The following is a 27,307-nucleotide window of genomic DNA, read 5'->3' as shown; positions in this document are numbered from 1 at the left end:
CTGACCCAGGATAGTGGGTGGGATACAGGGATGACCCTTTATTCACAAGGAACTAAGATAAGAGGGAGGAAAGGGTGGTGGATGGGAGTATGTGATTATGTGATTTTTGGCTTGGGTACCTCCCTTATAAAAGGGAAAAAGTACATGGTATATAGATCAATATATTTATTTATTTCTTGATTATTTTATTATGTTATTATTTTTAATTTTTTTATTTGCATGATGTTAGGAGATAGGTGAGTAGGGTTGAGGGCCTATGCATCAGTAATTTGATTTTAGTATATTTTCTTGTTGATTTTGATTTTTACTGTCAGATCTTTGATGTGGGCTGAAAGTCATATAGTATCAGAAGTAAGGCCTACTATTATTATTATTATTATTATTATTATTTTTTTTTTTTCAATGGAAACTTTGATAGATTAATTTTGCTGTTTGGTGATTTATTTTTTAATTTGATTAAAACAGCTCTTAAATAGAGTTGATATATGGAATAAGAGGAAAGCTCTTAAGAGCAGTCAAGAGATTTTATGAGAGTAGTAGAGCTTGTGTTAGAATCAGAAATGGAGAGAGTGAGTGGTTTGAGGTAAAGGTGGGACTTTGCCAGGGATGTGTTATGTCGCCTTGGCTGTTCAATCTATATATGGATGGGGTGGTGTGAGGTAAATGCAGAGGTAATGGATCAGGGATTGGAGATGGTTAAAGAAAGTGGAGAAGAGTGGGAGATAAGCCAGTTGTTGTTTGCTAACGACACTGCGCTTGTAGCAGGATCAGAGGCCTTGGGTAAAAGAGTAATGTCTCTTGGGGAGAGAAGGGAGAAGGCAAGAAATGGGTGTAACTGGGAATTGGTTGTGAATGGATGATACATTGACATGGCCTGAAAGGATTTATAGTATTCTCTGCTTACATGTTATAGAATAAGGAAGGAGGGTTGTCATGCAAATGAAGTGGTGGGGGTAAACCATATTAGATTTCTAGGCCCTGGTGTGCCTTGATGCATTGCCTGTGACCTATGCTGTAGGGGTAAGGATGGCCCTTCTAACAATGAGCTAAGATAAAAGGGAAACAAATGGGTATTGAGGAGTGGGTGTGGGATGGGTGGAGGGTGGGTGCATGTTTTGGCTGGCTACTTACCATACGAGGAAGAAGAAGCCTTTTGGTATATAAATGAATAGATAGGAGTTGTAGAAAGTATCAGTCAAGGCCCTTGTTGCAATAGGGCTGAGGTGTTTTAGAGGTACGTTTGAGATCAAACCTGGGCTTATAGTTTTTTAGTTTTTCTATTCACTTATTGCCTTTTCCATGTATCTGGTTCTGACCTGGGCATTGGGTTGAGGACAAAGATCATCACAAGGCACTAATATAAAAGGGAATACAAATAGGATATAGAGAAATCTTGGACAAAGCATATATGATCTTTATTAAATAATTTTTTGTGTGTGCCTTAATTTTAAGGCCAACAACATTTCTGAATGGTAATCATTAACAACCTATGCATTCCATGTTAAGATATTCTATACATGGCAGTTCTGTGGCTTATATGTTTGAAGTTATTTGGATTAGGGTTAAAAGTGAAATTGGCATTACCTCCACTGCATCACAGTTATTTATTATGTAGTGGGTAAGTCTTCCAGTGCTGTTTTATTTGGGATAGCATAACTTGTGTATCATTTCAGTTGACTACATCAGGTAATCTATACATCTTGCAGATGAAAACTTCAGATGACTTGGTTCAAAAGTTTTATCACCTGGGTCTTGATTGCTCTGAGAATTGTGATGTGCACTGAAAACAAGATGAGCTTTCACAAGGTATGACCCAAGAGTTGAAATGTGCATTAACATCTGGTTATGGCATGAAAACAGGAGTACTGCTCTAATACGAAGTGCTGATACATGCCATGAGATCTCAAATACTGCACCAGACCCAGTGCAAAGCTGTATAGTAATTAATGTTTGCGTGTCACATGTTTACCAGCCAGAAGTTGTGAAATTAGATTATGGCTTTGTAGTATCTTTTGCTGACTAGCTTAGCATTGCCTGACTGCAACTCCATTGAAAACTTATGGAGCTGTATAAAAAGATAGGGTATGATGCTTGCCATATGTGTAGGTTGAGGGTGCTGATGATAAAGGTGGAGGGTTTTATCAGCTGCCTTGGCCTGTTCATTTGGAGAATCTTCTTTGCCTTGAAATAAAAAGGAATTCTTAACCCTGAGTCACTGTGATGGAGACGGGTGTCGTCAGCTGAACATAATTACCTAGTGATGGCCAGAAAGAATGTGTAAGAATGATCTCCATGGTCTAAAATGAGGAAATCTAAACAAGCCATAACCCCTAAATGGTGGTTCGGAGATTGGTCCTCTCAGCTAAACAAAATAACCTGGCAGCAGCCAGAAAATAAACATAACATTATCGACAGGTTAAACATTAACTTCAGATAAGTGTAATATAAAGTCTTGTGTAACGATACTAATTCCTTAACATAATTTGTCTTTCATACATGATTTGGTGTACAGTGTATTTCATAATTTTACAGCAAACTCCTGTTTATCTGGTACCCAGTTAACTGTCATTCTCAAATTACCGGCAGTTTGTGGCTGAATTCAAATAACTGGCAGATTTGGTATTTTTAACTGGAAGTTGAATGAAACATGATGGTTAATTTTTGCTGTGGCAACCATGTGCAGTAGGTGCTGCTTGCCCAATTACGAGCTCATTTTTATTGTGTAAACAATCTAGTACAGTACAGTATTTCTCTGCACTTGGCCGCAGCTTTGTGCCTCCTGGCATAGGCCTCTCACCATACTGAACAGTATTTCTCCGTAATATGCGAGTTTTGTGTTTCCTACCATTCCACCCATAATGTATTTCTCTGCAATCAGTAAGTTGTGAGCTTCCTACTATGTCACCCACAGAAGAGAAATGAAAGAAGATAATTTTGAGCTTGAAACGTTAAATGGCCAGTGTACCTGCATATTCCCACATTTGGATGTGGGAATTCTTGTTTAACTACTAAGGTTATTTAACTGGGAGTTTAAAATCCTGTGGATGCTGAATAAATGAGAGTTTACTGTAATATAATTTCAAATGTATGTGCATGTATTTATTAATACATTTGATTATTTGGTGAGGGGAGGGTTTTTATTAAGGTTTGACATCCTCTATTGACTCAGTATTTTTCTTTAGATTTTTTGTTTTTGTTTTTCTTTTCATGTGGGAGTGTTGGTAAGTTTTCTGTGATTAGTTGGTGAAGTGCTAATTCTTCCTTGTCCCAAAAGTGTTAAGGATATATATTTTAATTCGGGTGAATGATTCCACCTGATATGGAGAGATACCAGAGTTAGGGGAAATTGTATATATGAATAACATAGTCATGTACTTTTTATATGTAAATTGTCCTGCATAATTTGCTGGTAATGCAGTATTGTTGTTGGGTATTTTGTTTTTTACCCATCTGAGAACTGGTATAAAATTCCTGACATGAATGTCTATTTCTCAATGACTATTTTTTTTATTACTTGTACCAATTCATGAACTCTACTTAACAAAAAATTGTTTGCTAGGATCATGTTCATCAGTCATGTACAGATGCTCATAGCCACAGAATTAGCATATAAAATTTGATACATGTGTGATTTGTGTATATTGAAAAGCATTGTGAAATGCAAACATGCGAGATAATGGGATGTGGCCAAGGAAGAGAAACATTTGGTCTTTTTAATTTTGTTTCCATGACCTCATGATGTGGTCCTCCCATCCCATTCAGAGACCTGAAAACCACAATTAAGTTACTACATCTCATCATTCCTTCATTATTTACATGTAGAGTGCTTCATTTCTCTTTGTATGGGTTATCTACAAGGCAGTGAACCACTCTGTTGCTCCCCTTTGTATTCTGTTGAGATTGTCATCATTCACTTTATTTATTATATCATTACTGTACAATAGGAACCTTACTGGTGCCAGAACTGAGCCCTGTAGAACCCCACTAGTCACTTATCTCCATTTTGACATTTCATGTCTCACTACTGTTCTCATAAGTGTATTATTGTCTTTTTACCCATCCCAATATACTCCTTTTAAGGCTTCCTACTTTTTCTAACTTTCATATTAATCTTTTGTCGTGGTACCTTTGAGTGTATGTGTGTGTGCATGCTTGAGTGTGCTTTTCATGCATACTTTTTGTGCTTGCATGTGTGTATGTATATGTATGTATTTACGTAGTTGTATTAACCTAATCAAAGTATACAGGAAAGGAGCAATGCTCATTAGATCCCATCTCCTGCTCTTCAATTTATCATAACTAGCCTCAAATTCATGTAGAGTTCCAACCTAGTGTGTGTGTGTATGTATGTATGTATGTATTTATTTATATATTTATTTACTTGTGCCTTTGTAGATTGATAGAAGCAAGTAAATACCTTGGAGGATTAAAAAGTGTAATGAGAAATAGACATTTGGGAATGGATGGTAAGAGGAGATTGAATGAAGGGGTGATTGTGCTGACAGCACTGTGTGGGACAGAAACATGGAACAAAAGAGAGGAATAGTTTGAATGTGTTTGAGATGAAATCCCTGAGAAGTATGATAGGGGTTACTAGGCTGGATAGAGTGAGAAACAAGGAGATGAGGAGGAGAGCAGGGGTGGAAAGGGAGTTGGAATATCAGGTTGATGAAAGAGTATTGGGATGGTTTGGACACAGGGAAAGAATGAGTGAAGAAAGATTAACAAGAGAGGTGTGAAAGACAGATGTGGAGGGAGTGAACATGAGAGGGCAACCAAGGATGAGATTGATGGATGGGGTAAAAGGGGCATTGGGAAAGAGGTGAATGACAGTTGAGGAAGAAAGGAAGAAGACAAGATAGGGGTGAGTGGAGAATGGTTGTGTATGGAAGATGTGGAATGGAGTGGGTGGGTGTGGGAGTATGTATGAATGATATTTTGATGCAGCCCAAATAGATTTCTCCCCATCTTCACTTTTTCTGCATGAAGGGACAGAGAGGGGGGGTTGCTGGTTAAATGAAGCAGTCTTGCTGTGGATGTGTTGTGTCATGCTACATTGCTTCTGACTCGGGGCAATGGGCAAGATGCAGGGATGACCCATCATCCTGGAGAAGCCAAGGAAAGAGGGAAAGAGGGGTGGTGAATGGGAGTGGAGTATGTGGGGATGGAATGGGTGGGAGTGGATTTATGGCTTTGTGTATATATATATATATATATATATATAATATATATATATATATAATATATATATATATATATATATATATATATATATATATATATATATATATATATATATATATAAGTTTACTTGTAATAAACTGGGTCAGGTGTGCTCATGGGGTCCCACCACTTTGCCTCTGATTCTCAAACTTTACCTTAAATTCATTAATGTTGTTGCCCTAGATTATATATATTCAACTTGCTCCATAACACATCTAAACCTGTTAGCCCTTTCATTTCTATCAATTTGTGCTATACTTCCTCCATCATTTTCACATAAGGATAGCTGAGAACTGGCAACTGGTGCTCTTGTACTGGTTTTAGCCAGTGACATAGAATCCCATGCTAAAACAATACAAACGACAGTCCCAAGTTTCTTCCAGAGATCTCTGGGAGGTGTATGGAGACCATTGCCAGCCACTGTGGGGCTGTGGGTTTCCAGTCAATGAAAATAGAGGCAACGATTATTATTACTATTATTTGTGGTAAGTTCCTTTCTGAATTCCCAGGAAGGCTGGACCTCGGAATTTGTGTGTGGGATAAAGTTGGCTAGTGGTATACTATAATGTGATGGGATTATTGGTTGCTTCCTTTGCTAGCATATAAGCCATGCTGTTGCCCCCTGGTGTCTCTTGCAGGAGACCCATGGCTAAGGCAACTGGCAGCAGACTTCTGATTGACTCAAGTCACTCAAGGAAGAAATATTGTGTTTGTTGTCTTGGTAAGGTAGCATAGGATGAAGTGTTCATTGTCATCTGTGTGGTGATTGCATCGTGGGCAATTTGCTTATGTGGCTAGGCCTATTCTGTGTTGGTATTGTTTTAAAGCTTGATACTGGCCTAAGTGCTGACACACTAGTGTGGCTTCTGCCCATTGTGAGAGGAACCATTCAGTAGGGCTGATGTCTAGAAGTTTGGTGGTCAGTTTTGGAGTGCTACTCTTGTGATTTGAGTGTGTATGTGCCCTAATATGGATGTGTTGTAATTGATAGCTTATTAGGTGCTTCATTGCCTGGTACCCCAACATGAGCTGGGACCCAGTAATTTTTTTTTCCAGTACTCTCAGGTATGAATAACTAAAAAGAATTTTAAGTATGCATATTATGAGTCACATTGCTTGATCAACTGTAGGGAGTTTTATATATGGTTATATCAAAGGGCCTTTTCCTCTTGTGGGGGCTATTCAATTCAAAGCATACACCCATCCCACACTGATCCCACATGCATCCAAAATCCACTCACTGTCCTTCCCATCTTAGTGTTTTGTGGATGAAGCACCATCTGTCTCCCACTGTTTAATTAAATCATGAGACCCCTCCCTCATCTACTAAGAAAAATGTAGAGAAGAGGAGAATGACATTCATTTGGGCCATCTCTTTTCTTCTTCCATTTACAACCTCTCTCCAACACTGCCTTTGTTTTGTGCTTTTCTTTCTTGTATGACAGACATTACTCTTATATCCAATGCCTCCATCACCCTCTATTCACCTCCTCCTTGATCTTCCTCTCAAATTCACTACATTCAGTTCCAATTTCTTGCTAGTCTCTCTTCACTCACACCTTTCATTTGCCAAATCATTGTTATTTTTATTTACCTTACCCAGTGTGTGTGTATCCACTCCTGTTTTGGCTCACCACCATATTTCTGGCTCTATTCATCCTCGTAATGCCTACCATACTTCTCGAATTCATCTCAGACATATTTAAGTTGTTCCTTTCTTCTTTTCTCAGATTCCAAGTCTGCTCCATACATAGCTGTGGCCACAATTACTCCCTTGTGTAACCTTTACTTTTTAGTCTCAGAAAATGGTGAATTATTTGTTATTGTTGCAGAGGGATGAGGTATTTTCAAAGGTCACAATTATTCCACAGTAAAGTAGGAAGCTACTGCAAGTAGTGCCCCTTTTTGGTTAAAACATTGAAAATATCCCAAATCCTGTGCTGTTACACTTGCTCCAAGAACATAGTTTGATATTGGTCATCAAGCAAAACTCTTCCTCCTGGAATTGTCTATAGGAGTAGATTGCAAGGTGTCATAAGGAAATAAGATTACAGAAATACTTGAAATATTAAAACAGATTAAAAGTAAAGGCTAGAAGGTCAAGGATATATGGGATGAGTTTGATCAAAACTGGTTGTAGTTCTCACTGTTCAACATGGTAATAAACTGTCATGAACTGGGGGGTGAACTGTGGACTCCAGAAAGTTTTGATTGCTTAAGACCCCCACATCTTCATAGTTGCTTTGAAAGAAATTCATTAATATCTACCATTATATTGTAAAGTGTTGACAGATATTTGTCTCGGGTCTGTTGCTACTCTTCCTATTATGTACTGAAATGTATATTTTCTTGAAGATTTCCTTTCAGAACTTGTTAAAAAAAATATGGTTCCATGATGGTGTGTTATAATTGGGAATACTTTGTACTTGCTCTCACTTTTTTTTCTCATTGGAATAAATGAATAATCAAACACCTTTAAGATGAAAATGTACCAATGTTAGTTCATGTACTTGAAGAAAATATTTTTTGGAGGAGTTGATAAATACATTTGTGAAATGTATTTGTAGATATTTTTAGTATCCCTGATGTACTTTGATGGGAGGGATGGTTGACTGGGTTTTATTTATGATGCGGTTATGTTTTGATTTGGCTACCCATCCCACATAAAGGAGAAAGGGCCTTTGTATAGTGTGTCATGGGATGTTCTATAAGAGGTAATGTGATTTATGTTGTATTGTTTATATCTTTGCAGGAACCTATGTGATATGAAACAGACAGGAAAACTTGCTTCAGAGCAGTTTGCTCTGGCTATGTGGCTTATTCAACAGAAGCTAGCAGGGGTTGACCCTCCTGCAACTCTCACCCCAGAGATGGTTCCACCTACTATGCGACCAAAACCATCTGGAGACGTGTCCAACGTAAGTAAAGATGATGAGTTTAGATTTTTAGATTTCACCAGATTGTATATAAATCTGCAGAACACAAAAATCTTAGGGGGTTTTGATGGAATCATATATCCATTATAATTCTGAATGGATAGTTCCTGTGAAATATTTTCAAGAGGATTAGAAATACATAGAATTTATGTTATGAAAAATTTGGTCTATACTTGTTCTAATCCTTTATGAAAATCATTAGTAAATGTTTAGTATATGAAAAGGTAGATTGTTGTGTGAAGACCAAAGAATTTGTTGTAAAATAGTGGTATTGTTGTTTTTATCAGTACTCTGTCACATAATGTTGATACTAGCATTACTTCTTAACTTTTCATATGTTTACTAATGGTTCCTTTTACTATGATTAATAGCTGCTATTAGAAGAAAATATCTTGCTAATTAAGAATGAATTGTTTATGAAGAAAGATACAAGTATACATGGTTCAGGATATTTGGTGGAAGGGTTGGAAAAAGCACTAATGGATTTTGTAGTGGAGTTCAAATAGATGATTGGAAGATTTCTGGATATTAACATATTATGAGGAGAGAGCAGTGGAATATTTAATTATCTGGTGAAAGGAAGACTGAGAGTGAATGTAAAGTGAAAATAAGAGAAGGGAGTAAGCAGAGAGGTACTGAAAGTGAGTAAGTTGAGTGAGAATGGGAAGTAGGATGAATGCCAGGCAAAATAGAGATGAAAGGAATGTAGTGGACAACAAAGGGGAAGTGGTAATGAAAAAAGAATGGGCGTATTTGAAGGAGGGTATCGGATATGAAAAGGATGGGAACAAAAGGAACTGTATTCAGATGTGTAGTGAAGAGGTATATAGTAATAATAATAATAATAATGTCCTTTATTAATAAAGATGACTGACTTTGGCTTCAGGTTTAGAATCTGTGATTGTGGGTATGGAGGTGGCAGGTGAGACTAATCTGGGCTTGATAGGCTTGCCCACATGTGGGACATGCATAGGTGGGTGCTACAGTGGTAGGTGCATAAGGAAGAGGTGTATAAGGAATGGTTGTAAGGAAGATATGAGGAGACCTATGAGATGTACAGAGTAAAGAGGGTTGAAATGAATTGCAAGGTGAGAGAAACAAAGGGAAGAGCAGATCTAAGATGGTGTTGGTGTTCAAAGATTTTAGAAGGGGGAGAGAAATGTTTTGGAAGAAAAGAGTGAAGATTAAAGTTGAGAGAAAAAGGTTAAAGGGAACCAACTTTAGTGCATGTGAATAGGTAAAAGTGTTTAGGTTTGATGAATACAAAAAGAGAGATGTATGACCACTAAAAGCCAGGTTGCATTCTCATGGCACAATGAGATGAGATGATCAGTAAAACATGGAAACTACTAAAATATTTTTGTAAAGAGGGATGAAACTGAGGATGAGTGAATAAAATTATGGGAGCCTGTTAGTAAACCCAAGGAAGAAAAGAAAAGGATGAAAGAAAGGTTAGGTCAAAGAGTGGTGAGATGGTGTAGGCATATAGAAAGAATAAATGAGGAAAGATTAGCAAAAGAATATGGAAAGCAGAAGTGGATGGAGTAATCTTGAGAGGAAGACCAAAAATGAAGCAGATCAATGAATGCAAGAGAAATGTCTGTTAATTAAGGAAGGTAGAGTGCGAGAGAGAGGAGTGAATTGAGAGTGGTTGTAAATGGGGGAAGAAATGTGGTTTCAAGGAATGTTCTTGTCTGCTCTGTAAACTTTTTGATTGGATGCTGTAGGGGGGGTGGTTAATCATATAATGAAGTAGTGGAGTAAACCAGCACTCAGATATACTGCACAAGTGGTTACTGCCATTCACTGGTGTAGTGAGATGGACCTTACTTTAGACAGCAGGGTTTTCAAACATTTAAATAAAATAACCTGAAAGCAGCCAGAAAAAATACATAATAACTGCCATTGTCTGGAGGTTTTGAGGGGCTTCCTACAACTTGAAAAAATTGCATGGCTGCTGCTGGAATCAGCATAAAAGTTACATATAAAACTAAAAGGATTAATCAAGATGGTTTTACCCCATTAATGTCTTCAGGGGTTTCTCTTAGGTGGATAAGATTGTCTAGTAGCACTTGAAATCACCATGAAAACAGGTTCAAGACTTCAAAACAATAAAGAAGTCAAGAAAAGGCTGTCTAGAATGTATTGCATTTTTATTTTATTAATTTATACATATACATATATATTCCCTTACAAGGGGATGGATTAGTCAAAGGACAAGCCCACTCCTAACCCACACCTATTCAAGACCCATTTGTCATCCCTGCCATCTTAGCTCCTCATGGATGAAAGGTCATCTCTGCGCCCTGCTAAACTGCTCAGGTCAAAGGTAGTGCATTGAGACACTGTTTTTCCACAACAGGGCCCAACAGTCAGAGATGTGCTCTCACTACTGTATTATATGGCAACCCCCCCCCCTCCTCTCCCCCCATCCATTTTGAAAAAAGAAAAGAAAAAAAAAAAGGGATAAGAATAACATATTGGACCATGTCTTTCATTATCCTAAAGGGATGTTAATGTCTGCTCCATAAGTTTTTTTTTTTTTGAGTGGATGAGAGTTGGTGGTGGTGGGGGGTCATCATATAATGAAATGGTGGGAGCAGACCAGCTCAACCTGTTGAGCCGTGGTGAAGAAGAGTTTTCTGAGTGCATTGCTTTTGATCTAAGCAGTGTGGTAGGTACAAAGATAGGAGGGGCTATGAATCTGTTTTGGATGTATGTGGGATGGGATTCAGGTGGTTATGCTTTGACTCAACCACCCCCTTTATAATGAGGAAAAGGCCATTTGGTATGTATGTTTAAGTTGGTATTTATAATGGGACCTTTTGCAGTCAGGCTCGTAGATTCCTATTAGCGCTAGAATTTTCAATTGTCTCGGATTTCACGAGGCAAAGGGGTGACTTAGCTAATTTGGAAACCGATATTTAAAAAAAGGTACACCATAAATTGCTGCATAAATGTATTTAAAATTAAAAACATGACTCTTAATGTTATAATTTTTACTTACTGGTGTGTGATAAGGCTTTGTTAATTTAATTATAAGGTAAAACTAAAAATAGGTAATTATTTTTCTGAAGTAACTATGAGCAGTAAAAATAAGAGGATGTTGATTTCGGTTTGTGCATTTTATCTGAGAGTGTTGAAAAATAATGGATATCACTGTCACGTCCTGTATATGAAGATAATCAGTGAGATAAAAAATAACAACAGTGGTGGCGGTCGTACGAAGTTAATGACATTTTTGTAAAGAATAGCCTCTTAGATCTGCTGGGAGCTATTTTCAAACAAATATGACGACTAATTTTACGTGTGCCATGGCAAACTGCATGTCATTCAAGAAAAAATAAGAGAGAAAGTTTATCGTACCGAAAAAATTAAGTCTTCGATGCAAAATTATATTTTCGATACATTACATGGATTTGCCTATTGCTTGGTGTATTCAAATGAAAGTATATATCAGTATACGTCCATTGAAGTCGGTGGAAATGACAAATTGCTTGGCTTGATACAATTATAGGCTGTTTTACGAATATCATCTGTGATAAATAGAGGCTCAAACAATGCTATATGCCGTTTGCAATCATGAAATTAATTGACTTAAATTTCAGACACAATAATGTACAATGATACACCTCTGTAAGCTTATAAAACTTGCCCAAAAAAGTATTTATTTTCCGGCAAGAATTACAAAATCTGGCGGTGTCTGGTATCAATTTGCTCACTGCGAAAGGTCCCATTGATGCTGATTGTTGCAAACCAAATCCTCATGTGCTGGTGATGTATTTAGTGTGCTTTACTGTGTGTAATTAGTAGTGTATGTTCTGTAGTATTGATGTGACTGCACTATGTTTTTGCAGATTGTAATTTAATGGTAATAGGGACTGAAGATTACAGTCAACAATTTAAGATAATTATAGTGAAAAGATATGTATTATTCATTACCAACAGGTAATTGAAATACTGAATAATATGAAACTAGAAAATGTCTTGGAATGCAAAGTACAGTTTTGAAACATTAAATGTAAATCTGTGGAGTAAAATATGTAAGAAATCACAAATTTACTTTGCAATGTATACATAACCTTTGTACAGTATGCAGATCTTTTCTGTATATTTTTTCTTTTCCGCCTTCCTCATCTGTTGCTTACTGATAATTGTAGTGTTTTAAACTTGTGTGAATGTTGTAACCAAAGCCTTTGCAGTTTATGTGGATGTAGTAACCAGCTAGTTCCTCTTTTCATACAAATGATTGTTTTATGATGTGAGAATGATTAGACTTCTTGGAAATATTCTCTCTATTCTTCTAAATCTTGATCAACTTCCTCAGACATTTATTTTTCTCATCTTGTCTGTCTTCTTTTGTACAGTGGTAATTGTTGTTTTAACAGTGTGAATGTATTTACCAAAGCCTTTTGCAGTTTTATGTCACTGTAGTAAAAAACCATTTCCCTTTTTTTTATGTAACAGTTGATTTCATGATGCGAGAATGTTTACACTTTCATTTATTTTTCTTCAAATCTCTTAATATTTTCTGGTCTACACCTGATTGGTTCTCTTTATTTTTCCTACACATCTACTGAATTCAGGTTGATCTACTTGGTGACATGGTGAAGGAGGTATGGTGCATGCATCCCTAGTTGAGCTGTGCTCATGTATAGTGCTTGAAGTATGCTAATGCTTAGCTACATAGACATGACACTTTTGTATATTTTCTATTGTCATTAACCAGTCCACACAAATAAGGTGAAAAATAAATGTTGAGTACTGGTTTTTGGGCCCTCCCATACAGCCCTCTGGAAAGAAACTTTGGTTTGTTGTTTATTTTGTGGATCTGTTCTGTGTCAATAGCCAGCAAGAGAAAGAAGGGGAGCAGTTGTCATTTGCTAGTTCTCTTTGTATGAAAAAGGAAGAAAATAATAAAATTTGTTAAATGTTAATCAAAGGCCTAAGCTAGAGGTCAAGTGCCAACCTCCCAGGGTTGCACATACCTATGAAAATTGTGTTTATAGTTTTAGAAAAAGGGCAGCAGGGAGAAGATGCACCTTGACATCCACCTCACAGATACCCAATGTTTGCCCCATCCATAGGATTTGGTTAGGTGAATAGGGTGGGTAAGGTGTTTTTGGAAATCAGAAATTGCTGGAGTGATGTGTGGATCAGGGCGTTGTTGTGATGAAAGCCGTTGTTTTTCTCCCATTTTTGTGGCTATTTGTGGTAGATGCTCTGTTAGTTTTTGGGAGGAGGGGGATATGGGGCATTAGTGAATTGGAAGTCTTCCACAGTGATGACTTGTACTCTCATTAATTGTCACAAACCCATGAGTCATCTACAGTTTTGGGATTAAAATTAGGGTTATCTTTTGTATTAATGTTTGAGCTCTGCAAACTACGTGAAGTGTCTTATTGTCATTCGGTAGACTTGGTACAAATTTTGCAGCAGTGTATCTGTTTATGTCTAACAGAATGCACTGAACACTCCTTTTTGATATTCCTATGAAATCACATGTTATGGTTACTTCATAAGCTATCTGCAAGGATAGTCTTGTATACCTTTTAAAAAATTTTCTTGTGTTCAACAACAGTTCCAGGTCACTTGTATTTGCAGGATGTTCACCCATCCTTGAAACACTGGAAACGGCCACAAAAACATTTGCTTTAGGACATGGCATTGTCATCAAAGGCTTCCTGTAGTAGTCTGTGGGTTTCTGCAGGTTCCTTGTTTATCATGAAGCTAAATTTGGTGTAGGTCCTTTGCTCTGTGAGAGCTGTGGTAAAACAGCTTCACCACCTCAGTAAAACAATACAAAATTGAGCATAACTCAACAACACAGCCCCTCATGTTTACACTTCCAGGCATGCCAACTGACAGTGCGGCTCATCCCACTGGAACTTGAGTTTAGTTATGGCATGTCATAGCTCCTGTTTGTGCATTCTTCCAAGACATATACCTAAGAGGTTGCTGCTAACTTAGAAAATGAATTGCAAATGATTCAGGAAGTTATCCAAGTAGATTATTTGCTGTTGAGTGCAGTTTAGGTTGTAAGCAAATTATATTTAAGACCATAGGTGTGATGTTCAGTAGTAGCACAGGCATAGTTGATTTAAGATTATCCATGAGCATTGGAGATTTTACGATTGGATTGTTTAGCATCCGATCTTTGTAGTGACTGTTTTGCCCTGTATGAACAAATGTAGAGGTTCAATGCAATACAATATAATATTTTTTTGTACCCTGCACCTGAATGAACCATGTAAGGATCTCGGTAACCTTGGGGTGCTTTGTGAAGCAACATTTACACCCTACAAGACCAAAATAAAGTATGTATTTTTTGAAGAAAGACCCAGCTACATTGGAAACAATACAATATTTTCAGTTGATAATTTCAGCAGTTCATTTTTGTATTCCCATGGATTCCCAGCAGCTTCTGTAAAGCTTTGTAATTGCTTAGCTAATGCATTTATTTAGTTATATATTTATTTTCACTGTTAGTTGCTCTGTTACGCTTTTAGATGATTTGCAAGCTTGCTTTAGTTTGAGGTGAAGGTGAATCTCGACAAGTTTATTTTTCTTTAGACTTTTGACCGACATTATGTGGTGGCTTTTCCTTACACTAGCAGTGGCTACACACTACAAACTTTTTGTAATGAGATATTACTGTACTGTATATATCAAATTTAGTTGCCCTGAAATACTAATAGAGTATGTGGGATTAAATTTATATATACAGATTTTTACTATAAATTGTATCTCTCTTGCTCTATCCCCTCTCACTGTCTCCTCTCTCACTGTCTCCTCTCTCTCTGTCTCCTCTCTCTCTGTCTCCTCTCTCTCTGTCTCTTCTCTCTCTGTCTCTTCTCTCTCTGTCTCTTCTCTCTCTGTCTCCTCTCTCTCTCACTGTCTCCTCTTTCTCAATCTCCCCTCTCTCTCAGTGTTTCCTCTTTCTCTCTCTCCCCTCTCTCTCAGTGTTTCCTCTTTCTCTCTCTCCCCTCTCTCTCACTGTTTCCTCTTTCTCCCTCTCCCTCTCCCCCACACTCACTCTCCCTCTCTCTTCTCCCTCTCTTCTCTCTTCTCCTTCTCTTCTTTCTTTCTTCTCCCTCTCTTCTTTCTTCTCCCTCTCTTCTTTCTTCTCCCTCTCTTCTTTCTTCTCCCTCTCTTCTTTCTTCTACCTCTCTTCTTTCTTCTCCCTCTCTTCTTTCTTCTCCCTCTCTTCTTTCTTCTCCCTCTCTCTTCTTTCTTCTCCCTCTCTCTTCTTTCTTCTCCCTCTCTCTTCTTTCTTCTCCCTCTCTCTTCTTTCTTCTCCCTCTCTCTTCTTTCTCCCTCTCTCTTCTTTCTTCTCCCTCTCTTCTTTCTTCTCCCTCTCTCTTCTTTCTTCTCCCTCTCTCTTCTTTCTTCTCCCTCTCTCTTCTTTCTTCTCCCTCTCTCTTCTTTCTTCTCCCTCTCTCTTCTCCCTCTCTCTTCTTTCTTCTCCCTCTCTCTTCTTTCTTCTCCCTCTCTCTTCTTTCTTCTCCCTCTCTCTTCTTTCTTCTCCCTCTCTCTTCTTTCTTCTCCCTCTCTCTTCTTTCTTCTCCCTCTCTCTTCTTTCTTCTCCCTCTCTCTTCTTTCTTCTCCCTCTCTCTTCTTCTCCCTCTCTCTTCTTTCTTCTCCCTCTCTCTTCTTTCTTCTCCCTCTCTCTTCTTTCTTCTCCCTCTCTCTTCTTTCTTCTCCCTCTCTCTTCTTTCTTCTCCCTCTCTCTTCTTTCTTCTCCCTCTCTCTTCTTTCTTCTCCCTCTCTCTTCTTTCTTCTCCCTCTCTCTTCTCTCTCTCTCTCTCTCTCTCTCTCTCTCTCTCTCTCTCTCTCTCTCTCTCTCTCTCTCTCTCTTTCTCTCCCTCTCCCTCTCTCTCTCTCCACTCTCTTTCCTCTCTCCCTCTCTCTTTCTCTCTCCCTTCTTCACTCCCTCTCTCTCCCTTCTTCCTCCCTCTCTCTCCCTCTTTCCTCCCTCCCTCTCTCTTCCCTCTCTCCCTCTCCCTTCTTCCCCCCTCTATCTCTCCCTTCTTCTCCTCCCTCCTCTCTCTCCCTTCTCCCTCCCCCTCTCTTCCCTCACCCCTCCCTTCTCTCCCTCCCCCTCTCTCCCCTCCCTCTTCCTCCCCCTCTCTCCCTCCCCCTCCCCTCTCTCTCTCCCTCTCCCCCCCCTCCCCCTCTCTCCCCTCTCCCTACCCCCTCCCACCTCCCTCTCTCTCTCCCCCTCCCCCTCTCTCCCTCTCCCCTCCCCCTCTCTCCCTCTCCCCTCCCCCTCTCTCCTCCCCTCTCTCTCCTCCCTCTCTCTCTCCTCCCTCTCTCTCTCTCCTCCCTCTCTCTCTCCTCCCTCTCTCTCTCCTCCCTCTCTCTCTCCTCCCTCTCTCTCTCTCCTCCCTCTCTCTCTCTCCTCCCTCTCTCTCCTCCCTCTCTCTCTCTCCTCCCTCTCTCTCCTCCCTCTCTCTCCTCCCTCTCTCTCTCCCCTCTCTCTCTCTCTTCCCCCCTCTCTCTCTCTTCCCCCTCTCTCTCTCCTCCCTCTCTCTCCCCCTCTCTTCTCCCCCTATTACCTCCCCCTCTCTCCTCCCTCACTCTCTCCTTCCCCTCTCTCCTCCCTCACTCTCTCCTCCCTCACTCTCTCCTCCCTCACTCTCTCCTTCCCCTCTCTCCTCCCTCACTCTCTCCTCCCCCTCTACCTCCTTTCTATCTCTCTCCTCCCCCTCTATCTCTCTCCTCCCCCTCTATCTCTCTCCTCCCCCTCTATCTCTCTCCTCCCCCTCTATCTCTCTCCTCCCCCTCCATTTCTCTCCTCCCCCTCTTATCTCCTCCCACTCGCTCTCTTCTCCCACTCTCTCCTCCCACTCGCTCTCTTCTCCCACTCTCTCCTCCCACTCGCTCTCTTCTCCCATTCTCTCCTGCTCTCTCACTCCTCCCATCTCTCTCACTCCTCCCATCTCTCTCACTCCTCTCTCTCTCTCTCTCTCTCTCTCTCTCTCTCTCTCTCTCTCTCTCTCTCTCTCTCTCTCTCTCTCTCTCTCTCTCATTCTCTCTTCTCTTTTCTCTCCTCTTTTCTTTTCTTTCCTCTTTTCTTTTCTTTCCTCTTTTTTCTTTCCTCTCTTTTCTCTCCTCTTTCCTCTCTTTTCTCTCCTCTTTCCTCTCTTTTCTCTCCTCTTTCCTCTCTTTTCTCTCCTCTTTCCTCCTCTCTCCTCTTTCCTCCTCTCTCCTCTTTCCTCCTCTCTCTCTCTCTCTCTCTCTCTCTCTCTCTTCTCTGTCTCTCCTTCTCTCTCTTCTCTGTCTCTCCTGGTTCTTTTCTCTCCTTTCTCTCTCTCTTCTCTCTTTTTTCTCTCTCCTGTTTCTTTTCTCTCTCTCGTCTCTTTCTCCTCTTTCTCTCCTTTCTCCCTCTCTCCCCTCTCTGTCTCTCCCCCCCCTCTCTCTCTCTCTCTCTCTCTCTCTCTCTCTCTCTCTCTCTCTCTCTCTCTCTCTCTCTCTCTCTCTCTCTCTCCTCCCTTGCTTTTCTCTCTTTTCTCTGTCTCCTTGTTCTTTTCTCTCCTTTCTCTTTTCTCTCTCTTCTCTCTCTCCTCTCTTTCTCCTCCATCTCTTTCTTTCTCTCCTCTTTCTTTTCTCTCCTCTTTCTTTTTCTCTCTCTCTCCCCTCTCCCCCCTCCCCCTCCTCTCTCCCCCCTCCCCTCTCTCTCTCTCTCTCTCTCTCTCTCTCTCTCTCTCTCTCTCTCTCTCTCTCTCTCTCTCTCTCTCTCTCTCTCTCTCTCTCTCTCTCTCTCTCTCTCTCTCTCTCTCTCTCCCCTCTCCCCTCTCCCCTCTCCCCCTCTCTCTCCCCACTCCCCCTCTCTCTGTCTGTCTCATTTGATCTGTACAGTCCACTTTCATGTACTCTTCTGTTTAAAAAATAGACAGGTATGGAGATTCATACTCAAGTGTATAGTAGTGAAGTATATCAGTAATTTTAAAATGTATTGGTTTAAGATGAGTGTTAGTGTGATTTTTTTCTTATTTTCATATAAATAATGGGTTGGTTATGTGTAGAGACAAGTAGTGTTGTCACTTCATTATGTTTGCATCTCACCAATACAAGTAGTAATTTTGTATGTAGAAGACAAGTTAGTTCACTATTTGTTTTTCTTTTTGACTTTAGGTAGTTTTTTAATACCCGCGATTTTCTCTCTCTAGGTAGTGCCTGCCAAACCCCAGTACAGTAATCCTGAGCTGCAGATGGTTGCTGACGAGATTGAAGAATTGAACGCAGACAAACTCAAACTGGAGTCGGAAATTCAGCAGAAGGAGGCTAGCATTAGAGTCAAGAATAATGAAATAAAGAATCTTCAGGTATCTATTTTTGTCATGGTTTACCTTGCCAATATCTGTGCCTTTCTGATCACCCCCTCTTTAGGCTTCATGTTTTTCCTCAATTTCCTAGCATTCATTTTCTTTTCCCTTCTCCATATTCACTCCTCCAGTGACTCCATGTTCACTTCTCCAGTGACTCCTCCTTCTCCATGTTCACTCCTCCTCCTCTGACACTTTTATCTTAAGAAAATAATGATCCGATCTCCCACCACCTGTCCCTCACAACTCATATCCAGTGTCTTTCTTATTACCCCAAGATTTCTACTGTGATGCTTTCCTATTTCTTGGGATGTCAAATTTTCAAGTAGAGCAAAATAAATTAAATGCTGTCACTTCCAAGGTCTGTCTTATCAACTTTTGATCCACAACTAGGTAAACCCTCATATGTGTTCTGTCTATGCACTCATAATTCCCTGTATGCTAGCACTTGTACAAAATTTTGAAGAAATACAGGTAAATTAGTTAATTGTAGATGTAATCATTGGTTGAATTGTACGGATTTAATTTTTAGAGGTTTAAAAAGCGTCATGAGAAATAGGCATTTGGGAAGGGATACAAAGAGGAGACCATATGAACATGTGATTGTGGTGACGGCACTGTAGGGGGCAGAAACATGGAATTTAAGAGGGTCACAGAGGAAAAGTTTAAATGTGTATGAGATGGGAATTGTTATGTATGAATGATATTTTGGCGCAGCCTGAAGGGATTTCTCCCTGTCCTCTCTCTTTTCTGCATTAGGGGGACAGGGGGTGAAGCTTTGCTTTGGATGTCCTGTATCTTGCTCATTGCTTCTGGCCCAAGGTAGTGGGCAGGATACAGGGATGGCCCATCATCCATGAGGAGCTAAGATGAGAGAGAGGAAAGGAGGAAAAAGCCCTTGGTATATAGATAGATAGATAGATTTTTTAGAGATTGTAGATTGTCTCCCCCCCCCTTTTTTTTTTTTTCTCTCTCTCTCTCTCTCTCTCTCCCTAGTCCAACTGTGGATAACAATTTTCATTTATAAACTCATGTCTTTGTAATTTCTGGAGGTAAATGGGGATTTGAATTTCAGACAGAACTTGACACTTTAACGGCCACGCTGCGACAGCTGGAGAACCAGAAGGGTGAAGCTCAAAAAAGACTTGATGATCTTGGCAATCAGGTTGGTCTCAATGATGTGCAATGTTTGTGGACAACTTGCCTGTATCATCAGTTTCTGCCAGTGTGAGTTGATGTTTGTGAAGCCTATTTATAGAAATTGGTCTGTTTTCCCCATTCATTCTTTTTTGTTGTATCATTATATTACGGCTTTTGTCTTGGAATTATTCCTAGTACATTATCTTTAGTTTTATTATAGCCTTGTTTAAAGTTGGTTTAAATTGCCTTGCTGTTCAACTCTTTCTTTCTTTGTTTTTAATAGTATGCCAAGTATCAGACCTGGTTACACTGTAGTCAGTTTAAATGCTTTTATCATATATATTATGTCTTTTTACTCTCATCCCTTCTGATTCATGCGGGTTATATATCTAGACCTTCATGTGAGTACATACTACCCTTCCTCAAGATCAAGAGAGATGGACAAAGTAATGATTGATTTCCATGTTTTACACACTTTCAACTACATGAATATTAAAATTTCCATCAAACTTGGTCTCAAAAGAAAAAAATAATAATGTCAGGATTTTTATAATTTAAATAGTCATTTATTTCTAATATTGCTGAAGTGTGTGTATGGGTGTGTCAGAGAGAGGGAGAGAGGGAGAGGGAGAGTGGGGAGAGTGAAGGAGGGACAACAGTACCACATGAAATGAGGAGACTCACAGAATACAAACACTCTTCTTTAATACCTTGTAACACAGGAGTTCCTGTGCTCAGATTTATTATTTTTCCAGTTTTGTTTAAATTAAGATAAATGTTATGGTCATATTGTGAATTGGAAGGGATGATGGCATGTAGTTTTTCATGTACTTGTGCCTTTGTAGAGCGTACTGTAACCATGTTTGATACTCTTTTTGTTTTGTTTTTTTCCTTTTCAATTGCCCCTTTTTAGTTGTATTATTGTCATCCCTCAGAAAAAGACCCTGGATATTGAATTAGATGAGCTGCGTTCCCAGATAGATGCCAGCGTGGATGAGGTAATGCTTTGGATCCCTGAAGAAGCCAGTTGATATTAAGTGTGAAAAGTTTTAAGATTACTTTCAGATTTTATCTGTATTCCATTGTTTTGATTATTTTTTTTCCTTTGTATACCAGAAAGTTTTTTCCTCCCCTTATAAGGGAGGTGACCTGTCAAGGCATGCGCCAATCCTTCTCTCTCCAATACCCATTTGTTATCCCTTCTGTCTTATCTCCGTGTGGTTGAAGGGCCATCTCCGTCTCCTGTCCACTGCCTGGGTCAAAAGTACTACAGCCAAACATGACACCACAGCAGCCCCCAGCACCCAAAAATAGTTTATCACTGCATCATTACATACTTGCCCTTCCCCCTTGTTCACTTGTGAGAGATGCAGAGCAGGCAAGAAGAAATCCCATTAGGCCACATAATTTTATCATGCATTCACAACAACTCTTCACTTACATCTATCTCTTGTCCTCTCTTCTGCTCAACAGACATTACACTTTTATGTAAGGCCCCCTTCACTTAATCCATCCATCCCATTTGTGGTTTACCCCGCAAGTTCACTCCATTCACCTCTGCCTTCCACACCTCTTTTTTGCTTATCTTTCCTCACACATTCTTTCAATATACCCAAACTATCCCAGTATTTGATCACCCCTATGTGTCATTTCCCTTTCCTCTCCTGGTCTCTGCTTCATCTCATTTCTCATGTTAGCTGTCTTTGTAACCTCAAGCATATTTCTCAAATGCTTCATCGCAGAAACATTTAAACTTATATCTGCCTCTTGAATTTGTCATCTGTCCCATACACTGTCATTGACACAATCATCCCCAAGACCTTTACCAATCTACCTCAACCCCAACTCCTCCATTACGCTACAGGTGCAATGTCATCTGCAAACTACGACTGGCTTACTTTCCACCTACCACCACTCACATTTACCATCTCCAAACCCCCACCCATCACCCACACATTCACCTCCTGTAGCATTCCATTTGTATACAGTTGGACAACCACAGTGACATTACTTAACCTTGGCACAGTCCAACCTTCACCTTGAATCACTCACTCTATCCACTTCCTATCCAAACTCAAACCAGTGCTCCCAGACCCATCCCATCGGACAACTTTTCCTCCATCCCTGTTCCCCCTAGTAAACCAGTACCCTTATAAAGGGGAAAGGGCATTTTGGTATATGTTTGTATGTGACCAAATGATAATTTGACTGAAAATATGGCTACAATTGCATCATGTATGCCTTTATTTAGGTTTCCATTTGCCATTTTAATTACGGTTGCTCTAACAATGATAATACCACACTTATTTGTTTGAAAATGTTTGGTGTGTAATCTAATGTGTGTGTGTGTGTGTGTGTGTTTTTTTTTTTTTTGTAGAGTTTAGATTTTTTAACCTTTTCAATAAGAGTCTAATTCTTGTGCAAAGCAATGCCTGAGGTATGATGATTGATGCATCGCAATACTTGCATTATAAAATATAAAGTTACTGCTGTATTACTCATTCTCTTTCATGGAGTAATAATAAACACAGAAAATTTGATCAAGCCAGTTCACAAAATTTGGGGGTCACTCAGCTACAACTCCAAAATAAATATAATAAAGATGCCAATGCCGGCATCCTTGTATACCCACTCTTACCTCACGATGCCTTCATAGGCATCATCATATGGATTAGGTTAAGAACATCAGTCATTGTAGTTCAACTATTGTACATAAGATTTGGGGCAGTTTCTATAATTTTTCAGGAGACAGTGCTAAGACAACCTAAGTATTCAAAAAGGTAAATGGAAAGAACATTTTAGGTGATGATAGATGAAATAAAATTGGTTTTATTTGTGGGAGACTGATTAAAGTGGTGATTATGCATTAAAAGTTATGTAATGTATTTAACCCATACTGGGGTATTGACTGCATGGTGACGTCCAATCAATACTTTCTTTAAGGACAGCATTTGGGGCCAGAGCCACACATAATTTATGTTAAGAGTTGAATGAGGGGTTGATTGTTCCCATGGTACAGTATGAAACAAAAACTCAGGCAGAAAGGATACACTATGAAACAAAGACTCAGGCAGAAAGGAAGAGCCTAGACATATTTGAGGTGAAATGCTTGAGAAGAATAGCACGTTTTATAAGGATGGATAGAGTGAGAAATGTAGAGGTTAGATAGAGAACAGTGGTGAAAAGAGTTGTTGGGTTGGGTTGATCAAAGAGTTCTGAGATGGTTTGGGGACATGTATAGAATAAGTGAGCCAGTTCAGGATAGTGTAGAAAGCAAAAGTGGATGGAGTGAACTTGAAAGATAAGAATAACATAGATGGGCACAGTAAAGGGAGCATTGGATACAAAGTGATCTGATGATGATGAATGACTGGAGGCCACAGGTCTTCTACAAGAATAAACATGAGCAATGGATTGATTGAAATTCTGATGAGCAGGAAAGAAAGAATGTAAAACATAGGAGTGAATGGAAAGTGGTTGGAAACGAATGAAGAAGTGAAGTGGAGTGGCATGTAGGAATGTTTTTTGTATTTGTCTAAATATACATATATATATAATATCAAGTAGAGAAGAAAAGGTAAAAGGTGCAAATAGAAGATAATGGAAGAGATAGTAAGAGGAAGATGGGCAGAATATTCAATATTTTAAGGAATTGCCAAATGCAAAGGAGGATGGGGAGGGAAAGGTAGTTGCAGTGGGAGGCACCAAGAAAGTGACAATGATGAACGAGGAAATTGGAGGAGAAATAAAAAAAGATGAGGTGAAAGCAGTTATTAAAATAATGAGAGCAGGTAAAACACCTGGGTTAGATGGGTGTCATGCAGAATGTCTAAAAAAGGGAAGCACAGTGATGGTGGAGTTGCTGGTGAAGTTGTTTAAGGTTTGTCTAAAAGAGGGTCGAGTGCCAGAGGACCGGAGGAGTGCCTGTATAGTTCCTTTTACAAGGAAAAGTGAACAAGTGAGTGCTGATAGTTCCAGAGGGATCAGTTTGTTGAGTGTAGCTGGGAAGGCTTATGGGAGGGTTTTGATTGAGAGGATTAGGAGAGGAACAGAGGGAAGAACAGTGTGCATTTGGGAAATGTAAGGGTTGCATGGATCAGATTTTTGTGGTAAGACAGATATGTGAGAAAGCTTTAGGAAAAGGTAAGGATATTTTTTGGGCCTTTATGGATTTGGAAAAGACTTATGACAGGGTAGACAGGAAGGCACTGTGAGAGATATTGCAGATATATGGGATAGGAGGAAAGCTGTTAAGAGCAGTCAAGAGTTTTTATGAGAGTAGTAGAGCCTTTTAGAATTAAAAATGGAGGTAAAAGTGGAACTTCACCAGGGTGTCATGTCACAATTGTAGTTCAATTTATACATGGATGGAGTGATGCGAGAGGTAAATGCAAGGGTAATGGGCCGGGGATTGGAGATGGTTAAAGAAAATGGAGAAAAATGGGAGATGAGTTAGATGTTATTTGCTGACGATGCTGTGCTTATAGCTGGATCAGAGGAGATATTAAGGAAGTTGGTGACAGAGTATGGGTAGGTGTGCAAAAGAAGGAAATTGAAGATAAATGTGGGTAAAAGTAAAGTGATGAGATGTACAAGGGGAAAGGATGGCAGCAAATTGGAAGTGAGTATTAAGGGAGAGAGACTGGAGGAAGTGGATAGCTTTAGGTACTTGGGGGTGAATATGGCAGGAAAGGAAGGAGTGGATGTGGAATGCAGATTGAGAGAATCAAGTAAAAATACCTTAAGGTATTAAAAAGTGTAATGAGAAATAGACGTTTGGGAATGGATGCTAAGAGGAGATTGTATCAAGGGATGATTGTACCAACAGCATTGTATGGGGGAGAAGTATGGAACATAAGAGAAGAAAAGTTTAGATGTGTTTGAGATGAAATGTCTCATAAGTATGGTAGGGGTTACTTGGCTGGATAGAGTCTGAAACAAGGAAGTGAGGAGAAGAGTGGGGGTGGAAAAGGAGTTGGGAGATAGTGTTGATGAAAGAGTATTGGGATGGTGTGAACACATGGAGAGAATGAGCAAAGAAAGATTAGTAAAAAAAATGTGGAAGGTAGAGGTGGAAGGAGTGAACATGAAGAGGTGACCAAGGATGAGATGGATGGATGGAGTAAAAGGGCCATTGGGAAAGAGGGGAATGTATATTGAGAAAGGGAGAAGACAGAATCTAGAGGTGATTGGAGAATGGTTTTGAATGGATGATGCTGTGATGCATGAGGTGGAATGGGTGGGGGATGCGGGATGAGGGAGTATTTGTGCATGAGGGGATGGAGAGGGGGGGATGCTGATTTAATGAAGTGGTCTTGCTGTGGATGCGCTGTGTCTTGCTGCATTGCTTCAGACCCAGGGCAATGGATGAGATGCAGGGATGACCTGTCATTCAGGAGGAGCCAAGAAAAGAGGGAGGGTGAATAGGAGTGGAGTATGTGGGGATGAAATGGGTGGGAGTGGGTTTATGCCTTTGACTTAGGCTACTTCTTTGTAAGGGAGAAAAGGCCCTTGGTATATGTATGTGTATTTATATTTGCATATATGTATGTGTGTGTGTGTGTGTGCGTGTATATATATATATATATATTTATATATATATATATTGATATATATACATATATATATGAATATATATATATATATATATATATATATATATATATGTATGTATATATATATACCAAGAGCTTGTTTCCCCTTATAAGGGAGGTAGCTAAGTCAGAGGCATGTTCCTATTCCCACCCATTTCACTCCCTTCCACCCCTTCCATCTCAGCTCCTCATGGATGATGGGTCATATATTTTATTTTATTTATTTTATTTTTTTTTTGTGCTAAGATAAGAGGGAGGGTGGGGGGGTGTGGAGTGTATTCAGGGATGGAATGGGTGGGAATGATTTTATGCCTTTTCCTTTTTGGCTACCTCCCTTGTAAGGGGGAAAATGTATATATGTATGTATGTATGTTTTTTGGTGAGAAGGGGGTTACCATATAATGAATTGGTCTAAGCTGACTCCTGCTGTTGGGCTGTACTGTGGTGCTGTTGCTTGTGGCATTACCTTTGACATGGGTGGTGTGGTGGGGAGCAGGGGTGACCTTCAGTGAGGTACTAAGATGGAGGAGCAGTGAATGAATTTTGGATGGTTGTGGGATGGGTGTTGGGTTTATGCAACACCCCCCCTATAAAGGGGGAAAAGTTATTTTGGTATTTATGTATGAATTTTGTTAAAGCAAAAATTTTAATTTTGTAGTTTAGATTATAAATTAGAAATGACCCAAGCATCATGTTACTTGCACATCAACAACCTACCATATCTCACAACATGGCCTTATCAAAACATACCCAGATCACAAAACATACACTCCAAGACCAACCCCCAAAGCCCCTTATTCTTCCAGATTCCCAGAAATCAGCTCATTCAATACATTCGTTTCATGACAAAAAATCATGTTAGTATGCAGACCACCACCACCACCTCCACCTCCACCACCTCCACCACCACCACCACCACCACCACCACCACCACCACCACCACCACCTACCACCACCACCTACCACCACCACCTACCACCACCACCTACCACCACCACCTACCACCACCACCTACCACCACCACCTACCACCACCACCTACCACCACCACCTACCACCACCACCACCTACCACCACCACCACCACCTAGCACCACCACCTACCACCTAGCACCACCACCACCTACCACCAAAACCAACACAAAATATGCCTGACCACAAATTCAAATTACTTGTGATGCAATCACCTCACAGATGACACAGAAAACCTCATCATACACCATCCTAATCTTGACCAGCCCACACAACAAAATATTTTTTCCTTGAGCAACTTGTTGGGCCAGTCTGGTGGCCATTGCCAGTTACTTTGGAATTGTGGGTCTCAGGCAAGAGAGACCTAGGACAGTGGATTGATTGATAGAGAAGTATGAATATATTTAAAGTTAGGCAACATGAACCATTTTGAATTTATCTCTACTTAAGAGTATTTTAAACCTTTACTGGACATTTCTTAAAAACATTTGCTGTTTTAGTAAAGACTTTGTGTTTCTAGTATATAATAAAGTTTCTACAAACACTGATATTACATTTTAAATGTATGGATAGAGGTTGATGTTATTCTAAAATTTCAGGTAAACAAACTTCGAACACAAGTAGAAGAACAGGAATCTAGTTTAAAAACTCAGGAAGATGAGGTCATGTGTAAACGGCAAGAGCTGAATGCTCTCAAAAATCAAGAAATGGAACTTGAGGAATCGGTGAACAGAACGAGAAAGAGGATAGAGCAGCTGGGTGTCACACAACAGGACACACAACTTCACATTTCTCAGGTAAGAGAAAGCATGATGAATTCCACTAGTTTCATTCATTCATAATGTTTGTGTAATGTACATTGTTTTTAATTTTTTTAAGACTATCTTGGAAGCTCGCTGGAAGCTCACTGGAAGCTCGCTGGCTGAGCAGGTTAGGGCGTTGTTACTTGCGGCAAAGGTCGAGGTGAGGGCGGTTCGAATTCTGCCACTGGCGAAGTTGAACCAAGGGCATGGTTCATTAAATTCCACGTTTCAAAGCCCTCTGTTAGGGGCACTGTCCTAGCCTCCCAATAGGGGGGAAGTGTGTGACGTTAAACCATGTCATCAAGACTATCTT

At 39.7% G+C, this 27,307-nt stretch overlaps 1 protein-coding gene across 9 annotated transcripts in view; it reads left to right on the top strand.

Annotated features, from left to right (window-relative positions):
• The window catches only part of Eps-15 (Epidermal growth factor receptor pathway substrate 15), a 73,143-nt gene that overhangs the window by 29,635 nt on the left and 16,201 nt on the right, over positions 1-27,307 (top strand). For 7 of the 9 annotated variants that reach the window (XM_076183914.1, XM_076183917.1, XM_076183918.1 and 4 more), the window contains 6 exons: positions 7,976-8,141; positions 12,746-12,775; positions 18,332-18,487; positions 19,563-19,652; positions 20,563-20,625; positions 26,791-26,988. In XM_076183914.1, the coding sequence (XP_076040029.1) occupies positions 7,976-8,141; positions 12,746-12,775; positions 18,332-18,487; positions 19,563-19,652; positions 20,563-20,625; positions 26,791-26,988 (703 nt within the window). The remainder of the gene's footprint in view (positions 1-7,975; positions 8,142-12,745; positions 12,776-18,331; positions 18,488-19,562; positions 19,653-20,562; positions 20,626-26,790; positions 26,989-27,307) is intronic. The other 2 variants (XM_076183915.1, XM_076183916.1) reach the window with 2 other exon arrangements.

This window comes from Oratosquilla oratoria, chromosome 4 (genome assembly GCF_046742065.1).
Source record: "Oratosquilla oratoria isolate Oo_2021 chromosome 4, ASM4674206v1, whole genome shotgun sequence".
Lineage (NCBI taxonomy): Eukaryota > Metazoa > Arthropoda > Malacostraca > Stomatopoda > Squillidae > Oratosquilla > Oratosquilla oratoria.
This window is presented reverse-complemented; position numbering and strand designations above follow the sequence as displayed.